The sequence below is a fragment of the Pagrus pagrus genome (assembly GCF_965226575.1).
Source record: "Pagrus pagrus genome assembly, chromosome: 14".
NCBI lineage: Eukaryota > Metazoa > Chordata > Actinopteri > Spariformes > Sparidae > Pagrus > Pagrus pagrus.
Genome location: NC_140198.1, coordinates 24,129,286 through 24,145,050, shown reverse-complemented (window position 1 = coordinate 24,145,050; position 15,765 = coordinate 24,129,286). Strand labels below are relative to the sequence as shown.

The window sequence follows — 15,765 nt, the reverse complement described above, 5'->3', positions numbered from 1 at the left end:
TTGATCACTATCTGTATCACTCTAGATGCAGTTACGTGGTTGCTCAACCAGATGGCTGCCTTTTAACATTTTAGACCAAGGAAGTAAAAAAAAACAGCAAAGGCAACAGAAAAAGGCCTTTGACATTCCCCTCTTTTACTAATTTATGGTGCTTTTTCATGTGTGAGTGTTCTGCTATGTGTTTTAGCAGCTCTTTCCTCACAGGGTCAAAAGTCAGATATGTTAGATATGGGTTGACAAATCCAGCCCTACACTGACTGTCTGATAAGACTGTCAATAGGTAGTGATGGTGGAGAGGTGAGAAGGGCAGACTTTGGACCCGCTTCACTCGCTCTTCTTCTTGCCACCGACTGAAGCTCCTCGGTTAGTCTCTCTTCTCTTGTGGGAAACATGAAGATTGATTTTGCCCCCCTGGATTTGCCCATGCACAGGAGGCTGCAGACGGCCGTCGTGCTGCAGTGGGTCTTCTCCTTCCTCGGTCTGGGTGAGTGTGCATGTTTGTATATGAGTCCACTGGAAACATCTGGCAATGATGTAGCATCAGTGGGATGGTAATGTTATAACACGTCAAATCTACAGTTAGTCTTTGCTTCTTTACAGTGGGGGTTCAAACATGTTGGCCTAGCTGGTCTTGGTTTAAGTGTAAGGGAATGTGGAAGGCAGAGAGCTGTTGTTATAATTGACAGAGCTGCTGGTGAACCAGAAGAGGGAGCCAAATAAGACATAACAGGCTTTCAACCATTTCTCTATTACTTTTACATTACATGGTCAATACTAGACGGTAACCATACAAACAGTACAAACTAATTATGATTTATAATGTGACAATGCTGTGGTTAAGATCTGGTGAGGTGTAGCCACAAAAACACTGGAGTCTCAATCACAAGCATTACAACTGACTGAGCTGGTGGGAGGTGTGTCCTGTGTCGTCAGTTTATTATTCATTGATGACTTTTTTTAAAAATGAATTGACCACCTTTGGCAGCAATAACAATGAGTTACAGACCAACAACATCCAACAGATAACACCAAATATGTCACAAAATCAGATGAAAAATAGAATGCAATTATAAACCATGTGACAATTCATCCTAAAAACAAACTTAAAGGCACTTAAAGGTGCAGTGTGTAGGGTTTTGAGGGATCTATTTGAAGAAAAGGAATATAATATTCAAAAAATTATTTATATTATTATTATTATTATTAAGTTTGAGAAAAAGCACATTATCTTTGAGCCACTGTAAAACAGAAGGGGGAGTAAGCAACTTGTGGCTGGTGAAACTAATCCTTGCTTTGGCAAAGAATAATTAATCAATCGGACTCTGAGGTCCCAAAGATAGCAATCAATGGACGGAATCAATGTAGAAGTATTGGACACTGTATTCAAATAATCAGAACAAAAATGATGTAACTCTGGGCAGAAGAAAGAAATATGACTCAAATGACCTTGTGGGTTCAAACATCTGTCACATTTGTCCTCTACCTCTGGACACATTTCAAATTTAGATTTTTTTTAACCTAGCTAAGTCCACATTATCCCTGCACTGCTGGTTGTAATCACTGCTGTATACTGTTCCCAGAGGCCCAGCTTTACTGTCTGTTCTTTTATATAGGAGTGAATTAATCAGGACCAGTTACATCATAGAGGCAGTGGTCACATACAACACAAGAATGCTCATCTCATCCTCCGAACTCAAGCTCGTTCTATTCCACTGAGACAGGACGATGTTAGCACAGATACTTCTAGATCATTTCATCACTGGTGTCCAAGTCATCGCCTGGAGGGAGTGATTCTTTATTAAATGTATAGATGGGGTTTGGCAACTGAACCTGATGACTGTGTGAGCAAAATAAATAAATAAATAAAAAATCATTCATGGTGAAATATTAAATTGACATGAGACTTTCTCACACAGCATGGCTGTTATCAGTAACCACCCAAACCACCAATGATGTCAGCAGCAGCAGCACTGAACACTAGTGATGCAGAGCTGAACCCTCATGAAATGGATAATTGAAGCCAAACACGTGATCTTCTCATAACCTTTCATATGATGTGTTTTGCATTTGTTCTGCTGCATCAGAACGGATGGTTACTTTACTGTTTACATTATGTTCTAGCTGCTCACTATAGGAACTCTGTCTGTCCTCAGCACCCACCTGCATCGTCCTGTTCTTTTACCTGCTGTTCACTCGCTTCTGGCTGATCAGTGTGCTGTACGCTGTCTGGTGGGTCTATGACTATGACACTCCGTCACGTGGAGGCCGCAGGGTGCCCTTCTTGTGTGGCCTCAAAGTTTGGGAATACATGAGGGATTACTTCCCCATCAAGGTGAGAGACAGCCTTTAGACAGTTGTTGTCCATGGCCTACATGTTAACCACTATATGTATACTTAATATTCACGTCACTGGCATTTAGCTTCCCTAAAGTCCATGTAAGGTGCGGTGGGATTTAGAATAGGACATCAGAACATCTTGCTCAGCTAGGTCATTTAATCTAATCTCAGATCTCCAGCTACATACAGGCAGTGGCCCTTATCTCTGTCCTGGCAGCAAACAGACCACTGATGGACGATGTTCCTGTGCTCCCTATATTCAGGCACTGTATATGCACACATAGCCTCCCCACATAAACAGTAAACCTTATTGTTGTCTGATTAAACACAGCAGGTTCTGCAGGTTCTGTATGTCAATTTGACAACTGTTACTGAAATGAACTACCAATACTTGGACTCGAAAAGACTATTTTCAAGGACAAAAACTAAAAGGGTACAATTATTGTTGATTGTGCCCTATTGTATATATTGTTAATTGTTTCCTTTTATATTTTTATATTTATTTATATGTACAAGGCAGCTGGAGGACTGCTCCAACAAAATTTCATTGTCTTGACGATGACAATAAAGACTATTCTATTCTGTACATACAAGGTGCAGAGCCTGACTCGATACAGCTGGATGACTTGAATTTCTTCAAACTTCCTGTTCTATCATACGTTTAACACTTTATTTGCTTTCTTGCCATTGAGTAGATTGATACCATTACCATATCAGTCTGTTAAATATGAAGCTGAAGGTAGGAGGCAGTTAGCTTAGCGTAGCATAAGGACTGAAAGTAAAGGGGAAACAGCTACAGTAGCCTGGTGCTTCCCAACCTCTGGGTGATGAGGCATCTCCAGGAAGTCACCGCTTTTGGTGGAGGAATAGTCACACACATCCCTCGTTGTTTTTCCACTTTGGTTTTGTACGGATAAAATGTTTATTGTATTCAAACTTTAGAGGTAGGAAAAGGTTAGGAAGATAACCCTGTTTACCGTATTTGTAAAAATTGACATGTTTACCTCCATGGAAATGTGGTCTTCTTTCATAAAGTTAGTGTATATGGTAAAATTAGTTGAAGCAGCATTGTATATGGAAAGGAACAACTTAATGTATTGCATTTCATGCTGAATTTACAAGAAGGCTTAGAATGACTTTGGAAGAATTTGGCATTTTCACTTTTCACAAAGTTTTAAGTTTCATCTCATGCAAAAACTCTTAAAATTGTACAATTTGTAAGGGACTCTGGGGATGTTGCAGTTCTTCAGTGTGGCCCAGGACACATGTGCATACACATGGCTAAAAGAACGTGGTCACATGTGGACCACACCACCTCTGAATGTGGTCTGAGTCATCAGATCTCAAATGCATCCTCAATGCGTGTTGGGGTTGTTCACATCTGTACTCAGAGCTGTCGACTTGTGTGATCAGATCACTCAGGACACATGTTGATACTGTTAATGTCAGGTCTGAACAGGGCCTAAGTGCATTTCCCGAAATGTCAAACTATTCCTTGAATCTTTTAGCAAAGCATTGCCCTTCTAGTGATTATTCACAGATTCTCACCACATGCTGCTGCAAACCGAATATATTTTAGTGTTCAAAGGCACTTATAGTGGAAATACAGAAGGCTGTTATTCAAAGTGAAAATGGATAACAAGTTTGTTACAGTCATGACTTTAAACCCTGAAACCATAAACTTCAACATCACGTTGAAAAACACGTATTGCAGCCTCAAGAATGAAGAGAAATCATAAGAATCAAGTGAACATGAAGAGTCTGCCGGAGGATGGTTACTAATTACACCGACACACATTATCCAATGATCCGGGGTGGATGCAGATTACTATCAATGCTGTACAGGTTTCTTCAAAACAAAGGCTGCTCACTTTGTAGGATTGGTTTTGTTATTTGTTTGCAAGGAGACAAACTTGTAGCATCTATTCAGGCAGGTTAGCAGCTCTTTTAATGTGACACTGCAAACATTTTAAACTGACCCTGACTGCTCAGTACAAGGGTCTCTCTTGAAGCCTGCAGTGTCCCTCTTGTGGTCATGCATGAATAGTGCATCCATATGACTTTAATTTGATTGAATGTATGACTTTTATTATGAGTATTTAGTCCAGTGTTTACATCAAATTCAACAGTAGGGTTTGATGTTGGGATTTTCATTTATAACCCCATGAAAAATAAATGACATCGTCATCGGAAAATTCACAGAGAACAGAAACCCTGTTGACAACATCCACCACATGGATGTACATCTAGCCCCTGAGCACTTTGGACTGTACTGATAAAAACAGAGTGCAACAACAACAACAGCACAAGTCAGAAAGCATTTTAAAAAGAGCTCTGCACAAATTCTCTTAAACCCTTTAGAAACCATTTTTGTTTATTTATTAGAAATCTATTTTATGAGAGGTGCTGTGTGTGTTTTACATGTGTGTATAATATGTATACAGACTTGTCTAAAATGTGTCATGCACAAAACTCTTTTTTTCAACAGCATATATTTGAACAGACAAAGTGAGTTCACAATTTGTTTTGTTTTTTTAATAAAGAAAATGAGGTCAGTATCTGTTTATATGAGGCCTTTACAGCCATAAGTGACAACACACTGGTGCATATTGGGCTGTTTAGTTGAACTATCCGCTGTCATCAGATTCTTGTCATCTATATTCATTTTACAGCAGGGAATAAAGTAAAATCCCCAAAAACTTCTGAGATTAGACCACCATTTTGAAATATAGATGATGCAGAGACGTTACTGATTTACATACCGAAATATTAATGCTACAACTGCTACTATCAGCATCCCCATACTTTATTTATGTATGTTTAAAAAATGGATTTATAGCCAACGTTAACATATGAAGGCAAAAGAAAAGAACTAAGACAAGAATGGTATAATGATAATAGCCAAGATAGATAAGGTAGTTACAGCAGTGAGCACCATAAAAGCAGCACCATATAATAATAAAAGTCAGGAGAAGACAGGTACAGAAGTCATAATACTACAGTAACAGTAACTATAAATAGAGCAAAATTAGTCATTGATACAAGTGAAGTGATACAAGACACTAGACTAGAAAAAATGGTAGGTACAGCTGACAACATAAAGCAAGACTGCAAATATGTAATTGCATTATGTTTGCATGATATTCAGACTCAATTCAATTTAATTTAATTTAATGGAGATCCTGTCTGAATGTACAACAGTCAGCCTTAACACAGAGGACCAACAGGTGAAGTGAATAACATGAATCACCAGTTACAATGCAACGCTCTGCCGTGTAACCTCGGGTCCTGGCGTCCATGATGCCACCCATATATGGGCCGTATGGCAACAGCACTCCATGATGGCAGTAGCTTTTGGTAGGTGATTGGTGTCAGAGTGGATGCCAGGTTTCACGGTTTCCGAGCAGAACATTTGATTGCAACGAGATGATCAGTGTTATTTAAGTCACCTGTAAGTCCTCTTAATCTTGTGGCTGATCGTATATTAGACAGAAGAAAACTATTCCTACTTTTTCTCTCTGTGAAGATAAACACGAATTCACTCATTTCCAAGAATAAGAACTTCTAATAATCCCTCCACACACCGGTATGCCGTTCAAAGTTAGTCATTTCCTGTATCATCTGACTGTATGCCACATTAAGTCTGAGACAAAGCGTCAATGTAAGGGTAAAGAGAAGCAGTGTCCCTTTGAGAGCCTAATTAGTTTCATTGGTGTGTTTCTTCCCACCGTTTCTAATTCCACCATCATCAGCTCAGACTCAGACCTTACCAGCTGATGTGCACTCTCCTGTTTTTTAAGAGGACACGACAGATTTAGACAGGATGATGATGCAAATTCAGATGTGAATAAAGGACTGAAAGAGCGCATACTGCTCCCAAGGCTGCACAGTGTTTTCTACATGAGTTTTTCTGATAATATGAAATGTTCTGCATTTGGATCTGCAACAAAATACACGCTGAAATAAACAGCTGATTCTCAGATGGCGGTCAGCTAAATCTGCGATTGGTCACCAGTGGACAGATCTTTTGTTTATGAGCAGCTTTGGTCCTGATTAGAGGAACTCAAGCCAATGATTAACTGGTATCTCGGGGCCAGCAGAAGCAGGTACCCACAATACAAACAAAGTGGACGAAAAACAACACAGTCCAACATCGTGGCTTGCTGATGTTTAACATTCTACGGGTGATTGGCTACAAGAAAATGTGTAATTGAAGCACCAGGTGCTGCGTCAGTGCTGGGTGAATTTTGCCTATTTTATCTGATAATAGAAATAGTGGGGGGGAGACAAAGAAAACAATAAAGACGAAAAGTCGAAATAAAGAAGAATCAAAGTGTCTAAAGTCTCCTCTTTGAAACAGCCTGTTTGTCCCTGGGTAGCATCGCTCCCTGATGATGACTTATCACTCACACTGATACAAACAGTGAGTGGGAGCAGATTTGTTTTTTTCTACACGAGGACACAATGCTTGCCTTGAGGTGCAAAACAAACTGCCGCACATGACAAGCGACTCTTTACTCTTGACAGTGACCTTTAAGGTCTCTCACTATCTCCTCCCTACCTATTCTGGGCCGGTGGAGGCATGTAAACAACGCTCCGCAGGTGAGATATGTTATCTACTCTTGTACAGTTGATGACCAAGAACCATTATTACTGACAATACAAAGAAATATTTCCCAGTTTCCAAGGATTGATGGCATGTGCAAGGGTTAACACTAGAATCACCTGCCAAACAGAGAAATCATCCATAATAAGTGCAAACATTAAAGCATCTCTTCAGGATTCCTGCCCAGTGACAAACAAATGTAGCATGATACTAATTCCAGGGAGTGTGTAGTTGATTAGGTTGCAGCCTTTAATTGTGCAGACTAACAGACTAACATTTCAACACCGCTGTGTCTTCATCAGAGTCAAATGATGTTCCCTCCGGGGAAGTCTCTGTCCTCAAATGGAAAAGAAGCGCCTGGTTTTAGCAGCGTGCTGTTGGAAGATGCATGTTGAAACCTGATTCAACTCAAGTTCATCTTGAGTTTTCGATAGATTTTAGGTGCTGCCCAGGAGTCCCATCACCTCTATAAGTGAACTAAGGACTCTGCAATCAATACTTATTCACACCATTACATTATTGTTGGTGTTTGGGAGTACTACTGCAAATGTGAAAAAAGTTGGACTTCAAGTTGTACTTCATACATGGTGTCAATCTGTATGCTATACTCAGATTATGAAAAATAAAAATGGTTAAGGATTCTATATTACCTCACAAAAAATAAAACAGCATAAACAGTGATTAAAATCGTAAACCTCAAACCTCTTTGAGCAGCCCTGGTTTAGAGATGTGCTAAATAAGTGGAACACTTTTTTAAAATTTGAAAAATTGTTGCAGGTGCAACAAATGAATAAGAATTATATGTGACACTGATGGGAGGTAAAGAGCTTCAGTGTTGCCTATGTACACATAGTAGAGGAACAAGGGAACCTCACAGACAGGTCAAAAGTAAACAGCACCTATCACTCTGCACACACTGACATCTACAGTGGTGTGTTTTTTTCTAGTAGCGCTGCATCGAGCTCCCTGTTACTGATATTATAATATGACACTATTAGATTGTCAGTATAGAACATAATTGTTTAAGTTTTACTGTTGTAGTGGGTTAAGGTGGAGCTCCTAACTGCTTTTATACAGTGAAGTAGTTCAGTCCAGAGGTTGGGACCCCTTCGAAAGGGTCAAGAGATAAATCTGAGGCAAGACAAAAGAAGAAAGAAGAAATTTCTGCTGCACAAATATTTGCTATATTGTCAAATACATGTAATACAGTAAAAAGAACATTAACTCCATCTGAAATGTTCAGTTTAAAGTAACATAAAATGGACGTGCTCATTTAAAGTACCTTAAAATTGTACTTTAATACAGTACTTGAGTAAATGTATGTTACTTGCCACACTTAAGGTATAGTAGCAGTGTATATCTTACAGTAGGCTGGTTCCAGTTTTTTTTTCAGTCAGTTTGCACAGGCCACAGGCAGGAGAGGGATGAGAGGGTTCAGAGGGTCAAAGACACTGTTGAAACTGGGATATGCAGGCACATGTTTGTGTTGCAGCCAGCTGGGCCATTCTTGATAAAAGAGCAGGCAGTGAGCTGATCTTTCATCAGTAATCCGAATATGTAAAATAAAATATCTTACAAGATGAATCTGAATACATTATATGAAGCCATGTTCCGACACAGAAATGAAGCAACATTAATGCTTTCATTTTTCTTTTCCTTTCTTCCCCCAGCTCGTGAAGACAGCTGACCTGGACCCCAAGCACAACTACGTGATGGGCTTCCATCCCCACGGTGTGCTGGTGGCAGGAGCCTTCGCCAACTTCTGCACCTACGCTACAGGCTTCAGACAGATGTTTCCTGGCCTCACCACCTACATGCTCATGCTGCCCCTTTGGTTCAGAGCACCATTCTTCAGAGACTACATCATGTGTGCAGGTGTGGGCCCCAGACATCTGAATACAACCAGTTTGCCTATTGGACTTCTTAATTCAACTGAGCATAGAGATAAAGTATAGATTCGATCATTTTATACCATTTTGACCACTTCTTATTCCCTGTCTATTTGACTGCAGGTCTGATTCCTTCAGACAAAGACAGTGCTAAATATCCGCTCAGCAAGAGGGGTGGTGGTAACGCTGTCGTAATAGCAGTCGGTGGGGCCCCAGAGGCCCTGGATGCCCGCCCCGGATCCTACAATGTACTATTGGCTAAGAAGAAAGGTTTCATCAAAATGGCCATGGAGCATGGGTAAGAGCAGAGATCCCTGAGGGAATGAGGAAAGTTTGCTGTTAAATGCAGCTGATGCTCAGAGATCTGAAAGGATTGTGTCAGTCTATTCATGTTAGGTCTCTTGTGTCTCGAGCGTGGCATCTTGAAACAGAGGCTCATTCAAGTCCTTCACATGGAATTTTCTGGGAAAGCACATTGGCTGTTATGAGATCAGTTCAGAATAAAACATTATGATGTATGCAAAAGGTCAGTAAGTTGATATTAATTAAACACCTCTCCATTAAAAATCTTTTTTTTTAGTGCTCATCTGGTGCCAGTCTTCTCCTTTGGGGAGAATGAGGTGTTTGATCAAGTGGAAAACCCAAGAGGAACCTGGCTTCGATGGACACAGGAACGGCTGCAAAGCATCATGGGTATCTCCCTGCCTCTCTTCCACGCGCGTGGCATTTTCCAGTACTCCTTTGGTCTCATGCCTTACAGAAAACCCATCAGCACAGTCGGTGAGTAAACAGTTTTGTTCATCTGTCACTCGCGGGGTCATATAGTACAAGCAGCAGGCTATATACTGTACGTTGCTTTAATCATGTGAATGATTTTAAACATCACCTGCAGGATATCAGATTAAGGATACACTGCTTTAGACTTTAGACTCAGGCAAAAACCTGAACTACATTCGCAGTGCCCATGTGTTTTGGCAGACACGTTGGTAAAGAGCGTTCCAGTAGATGTGATTAATATCAGTGAGATAAGGAGCAGGATTCGTCAGATGTGGCCCAGTCTGATGCAATCACACGTAGCAACAGTGACTGACTCACACCGCAGCCTTTTAGACCGGCTGGCATGCGGTCCCTATGTCATCATTTTAGATAATTACCTCCAATAAAATCAAACAGGCCAAACTGATAATTATAAAGTGCACTGACTGTGAGTGTGTTGTCCTTCACCTCTTCACCTCTCCGCAGTCGGACGGCCGATTAGGGTGGAGAGGAACGAGAAGCCAAAGGCAGAGGAACTTGATGCCCTCCACCAGCTGTACATGGACGCGCTCAGCAATCTTTTTGACGAGCACAAAGGCAACTATGGAGTGGACAAGGACACACACCTGAACTTTGTCTAAAGCGGACTGATGATAGAGCGGATTTGAATGCTATTTATTTGTGAAACTCTGGTGCTCTGATAATTGTACCTTTTGATCGGCTCTGTAAGCCTGACTTTGCTCTCAACTTGCCTGTTAATCAAAGATAAATAAAATGTTTTTGGTTCTGCACACTGCTGTGTCAGTTTATATAAAGTAGGATTCATCTACTGTGTGAGAAAAGCAGGCACAGTGGAAAGGCTTGTGCATCACTTGTCTGAGCTTGTGTGGGACATAGTTCAGAGGGAACACTCATGACACAAGTCCAGTTTTTTTTTCTCCCAGAGGTGGCATCTGTCTGGAGTTTTGCCTTTTGTGCAAGAACTGACACTTTCTCAAACAGAGTCATAGGTTGAATCTGGGTTACAACATCATTTGGAGATACTGTCATGTAACACCAATACTTTCTGGATTCTGTATCTCATAAATGGGAAATAAAAATCTTATACACACCACTCACCTGAATTATCTGTCTTTTCTTTCTATAACATGCACTTGCAACATTAAAGGAAAATGTCCACATTTCAGTGATGGAAAGCAACTAAGTATATTTACTCAATTACTGTAGTTAAGTACATTTTTAAATATACTTGTACTTAACAGGAGGACATATTACACTTTCTACTGCACAACAGTTATTTCACAGCTATAGCTACTAGTTGCTTTTCAGATTAAGATTTTACATTAACCCCACGTTCCGTTTTTTAGGCTAAGCTTAAAGTACCATCTCCTGACTTTATCTTCATATTTAACTTATATGAGAGTGGTATTAATAACACAGAGGACTAACCGGTAAGGTGAATAACATGAATCACCATGTTACAATGCAATGTTCTGCTGTGAAACCACGGGTTGAACTATTCCTTTAATAACTGCCTTGAAACTGTCTGAAAAGGGATGATAACTCAAGACTTTTTAAACATGTGAAACAACATGAAAAAACACAGATACATTATAGATCTTTAAAGGTGCAATGTGTAAGACTTCACTACCTGTTGAATTCATACGCCAAACAAATAACTCCTAACTGTATTCTGCTTATACATCCATGACTGTAGGTGTTGTTAGCCTGTTAGCAGCGTTAGCCATGCAGCTAGCAGGACTGCGTGTGAGTGTTGGTGTTTGCACTTTGGAGAAAGAGGCATTTTTGCCCCTGGGCTAGCTGGTTAGCACTCTAGCTTCAAGAGACATCTCAGCAACACAGTACATAGACGTAATTGACATAACATCAAGTCTGTTGTTTCTTCAAATCCTTAATTTTTTAATGTTTTAAATCCTCAAATCTATTTTAATTACTAAGATGAATAAGATGTGCATTCCCATCAAAGCTGACTTTGATTAGTCACCTCAACATGAACTAAACTGGGGTTGATGGTGGTTTTGGTTATATGTAGACAGGAATGGAAAGTAACAAAGTACATCTACCCAAGCACTATTTTTGAGCTACTTTGTTTGAGTATTTCCATTTTCTGCTACTCTATACTTCTCAGCTACAATTGAAGGCACATATTGCACTTTTAACTCCACTTTCATTTATTTGCCAGCTTCAGTAAGTTACTTTGCATATTAAGTTTAGCAATGCAAAATGTAATTGACGATAGTTATGATACAGATAAGATAAAACTTTATTGATCCTCGTGGGGAAATTCACAAGCTACCCAACATATGTTAAGTGGTTGAACCACCTTAACCAGCCTTTATGTTAAAGTGAGGCACACTGTTATTAATGCACCAATAACCATAATCCAATAATATAACATTGAACAATTTGCATGATGAGTACTTTCACTTTTTGTACCTGAAGTATATTTTGATGCCAAAACTTTTGTACATTTAAGTAAAAATGCAGATACAGATCTGAGAACATCCCCTCTTACTGTAGGTAGATCAAACATGGTCAGTAAATATGAATGCACGTCTATATTTATTGTTTTATTCAAGTCTAAATTCCACATTAAAAGGTGAATGTGTCTGGTTTGAATCGTGCCCAAATGATAAGACTGTCTGCGAACTTTGGCAGGCACTTTTTATACGAGATGGCAGGCTTCTGATATTACAAAACCAAATGACTGCCAGTGCCCCAATCATTTCATCACAGACTGGACAAGACGTGTGTGTGTGTTGGGCTGATGAAAATGCTGACTGAAAGAAAAAATTACAGCACTGATGTGATGCCAAAGAGACAAATTGGGAAAATATTACATTTAAAACTAAACGCTGACAAACGGAAAATGAATGTGACTCTTCACCTTCACCCAGATCATCTATAGGCATCTTACACCAGCTAAAACCAGTCACCAGTAAACCAGTGATAAGTATGTGATGGTGTGTAAGTACAGTTCTGGAAAAGACCGGCCAACCTGTCATGGAACCTGTCAACGGCGGAGACTGTCATGGAGTAAACAGTGCTGTAGTCATAGAGTTGATAGGGACATTAGGATGAGCAGATTCTCTTATATTCACAGTCTTTAATCATAATCAGAACAGACCAATCACAACAAGACAGAACTGATAGGAAGTCAGGGGGCCAGGCTTTGTGTCATAATATTAAGGACATTATTGTTATTGGGATGTATTCATATGTCACATTAAAGTTGTTGTATGGACAAAGCTGCTCACAGCTGATAATTGTACGGTCACTCATTCCTCTCTGGTGGGTGTGAGTGAGGCCAGGCTAACAACATTATTGACTTATTTTTGAAGACAGTGGCCAAAGTACAAAAGAATCGAGGCCCTGTGTTCACTGAATCCTGTGGGTCATATCTAATCTCGGCTTTTTCTTGAAGGAAAACAAATCATAAATGGACTTCCAGTCCCCGAAGTCATAATAAACATGTACTGTATACCAACGGGGGCTTGATTTATTATTTTTTTTAATGAATTGCAATTTTGAATTTTGTTTAAACGAATTAAGTTATATGAGGACAAAAGATATGACTAATTACTGAGTTCTTCAATAAAACAAATACAGAAAGGAAGCTCCCATGATAACAAAGTCCTATCTATGAATGATTTGGTATCTGCCCTACAGATACAGTAGAGTTACGCAAGACATCATTTAAAGACTTGAACTCATCACATAATGACTACATTGGATATGGAGAAGAATCAATGTCTAATTGACATTTGAAATTAACACGAAGAGAACATAGAGGATATTAGAGGTAGACAAAATTGCATGATTATATCATTCATGATAGATGTTGACATTTCTCAACAGCAGCCTCATGTCAAGGACTGTATGACTGATTTCATCCAAATGCAGTTATGATTCTTTGGCCTGGTCCCACTAGATACCTGCTATCAGTTCAACTTTTTGGGATGAACCGCATTAGATACAAAGTGCAAAAGATGTTTCCAGTAGAGACTGGTCATTATATTTAATTTGATAGAGTCATATGGGGTGAGGACGTGGACTGGGGCCGAGACATTTGGGAGTCATGACTTCAGCAGAATCCTCAACACACAAGCTAAGACCCGAGTGTGTGATTATTCATTTAATGGTTCATTCAGGCTTTTGTAACAATGTTTTCCTTACAGTGAGGTGTCAGAATTCCAGGAATATGGATGTTAAATTATTTTTGGCCTCTCTTTGAGTCAGCGTGGCTTCTGTTCTGTAGATTTAAGTTGCATTCTGTTACATTTAGACCTGGGACTTGACTCAAGACTTGAATCTTAAGACTTCAGGCCGAGTTAATACAAAGCTGAATTGATCATAATCAGTGGAAGAGAGTACTGTATCTAAGCTCATTTACTCAAGTACCTTACCTAGGTACAGTTTTGAGGTACTTGTACTTTACTTGAGTGGTGCCATTTTCGGCTACTTTCTCCCTCTACTTCTCTACATTTCAGGGGGAAATACTGTACTATTTACTGCATCACTGTCAGAAATAAGGGCACACTAGGAGTCAACATTGGACCTCAAAGTAACTATGTGTACCATTTAAGGGCCAAAAATGAACATATATATTCTCAATGAGTATAAGGTACATATATAAATCTTTTTTTTCCAAACATCCCCTTTTTAAAAGATCGATTTTTATCCCCCGAAGTTAAGGTCCATCAGTCCTGTGTCCGCTTTCAGCAGGCCCTATAGCTTGGTGTCCCTGCAGTGTCTGTTGGCAGCCTCAGTCTCCGTAGGAGTCACCTGGAAGCTTGAACAGATGGCAGCCTCTGTGGACTTAAACATTGCAACCCACAGCTGCCCACATAGGTCTGGTACCAGTACAACAAATTAAACCTCTCTCTGATATTATGTGAAGGCAGTTGTGTTTTGTAAGAGATGCTTTTTTTCATCAATCAAATAACATTGTCTTGATATACAGCAGTCAGCCCGAGACAGAAGAGATTGCTCCATGAGTCACCAGTAACAAAAGTAGCTTTATGTTTTTTTATTAATCAGATTTTCAACACATAAAGTTGTATTAAGAAAAACATGACTGCTTATTGAGCAGAAAGGAAGCTTGCATGATAACAAGGTCATATCTCTAGATGATTTGGTATCTGCTCTACAGATACAGAAGTCCGTACACAGAATGACTTATATAAGAGCATGGGACACTCAAAACAGGTGTAAACAGGTGAGATTAACTGAGGCATTGCATTACACATAAAGAAATCATTTAAGAGCTAGCAGCAAAACCTAGACTTGAACTGGACACTAAACTCATCACATCATTATAAAACTGGATTATAACGAACAATCAAAGCCAGAAGAGCCATTTGAGTCTGAAATAACAGAAAGGAAACATTAAGGTAGATTAGACATGATTAAATCACTAACGTCCCACTGACATTGATGTTTCTCAACAGCAGCCTCGTTCCAAGGATTGTATGACTGATTTTATCCAAGTTCATACTGTTAGGGTTAAAATATTATAGGATATTATAAGTTAGGCACTAAATAATATGGAAACCCATTTACGCCAATGTGATGAAAAGAAAAAGATCATGTAAGTCATTATGATAAGAAACGCCCTCAAAATAATGACTTAGCATCTAAAAAATAATGCTGTTAACTCAAGATAATGAGAAACAAAATAAATGCACATAAGTAATAAGAAACTAACTCAAATAATGACTTATGACCTCAAAATAATGACTGATAATACAAACTGAGGTACAGTAGGCTACTTGTAGATATAATTGTATTGTTATTCAGGACATTAGACAAACCAATGGACAAAATTACATCAAGACGAGCAAAAGACTGGTAGCAATCCAAATAACCCTGTCCTCATCGGTAAATACATGACTTTATGGTGGTCTCATAGCAGGTAAAGTAGAATATGACATACTGTATGTGGAAAAACCCCCAAATCTAAAAGAAAATGTACTTTTTCACACCATGTTCATACATGTGGCACAGTCAAAATCTTTAAATGTGACTGTTACAATGAAACACATCAGATGTGTTTCACCTGACACACAGGCTCGTTGACAGGTGAGGCAGGGCTGATGGTCACTGCTGCTTGTTGTTCACAGTTGACCCACTGCTGACCCACGTGACTTCCCCCAT

The 15,765-nt window shown here is 39.4% G+C and overlaps 1 protein-coding gene across 1 annotated transcript; it reads left to right on the top strand.

Moving 5' to 3' along the window:
• The first annotated feature begins 318 nt into the window (after positions 1-318).
• mogat2 (monoacylglycerol O-acyltransferase 2) lies at positions 319-10,706 on the top strand. Its single transcript, XM_084373705.1, has 6 exons — positions 319-484; positions 2,154-2,332; positions 8,614-8,818; positions 8,956-9,130; positions 9,413-9,612; positions 10,075-10,706. The coding sequence occupies exons 1-6, from the start codon at positions 391-393 to the stop codon at positions 10,227-10,229; spliced, it is 1,008 nt and encodes a 335-aa protein (XP_084229831.1). The 5' UTR covers positions 319-390; the 3' UTR covers positions 10,230-10,706.
• The last annotated feature ends 5,059 nt before the right edge of the window (positions 10,707-15,765 follow it).

Bases quoted from the DNA above. Each gene is read 5' to 3' on its own strand.
- mogat2 (XM_084373705.1), top strand. From the start codon at position 391: ATGAAGATTGATTTTGCCCCCCTGGATTTGCCCATGCACAGGAGGCTG. The intron at 485-2,153 runs GTGAGTGTGCAT...GTCTGTCCTCAG, and splicing joins CTTCTCCTTCCTCGGTCTGG to CACCCACCTGCATCGTCCTG. The intron at 2,333-8,613 runs GTGAGAGACAGC...TTCTTCCCCCAG, and splicing joins GGGATTACTTCCCCATCAAG to CTCGTGAAGACAGCTGACCT.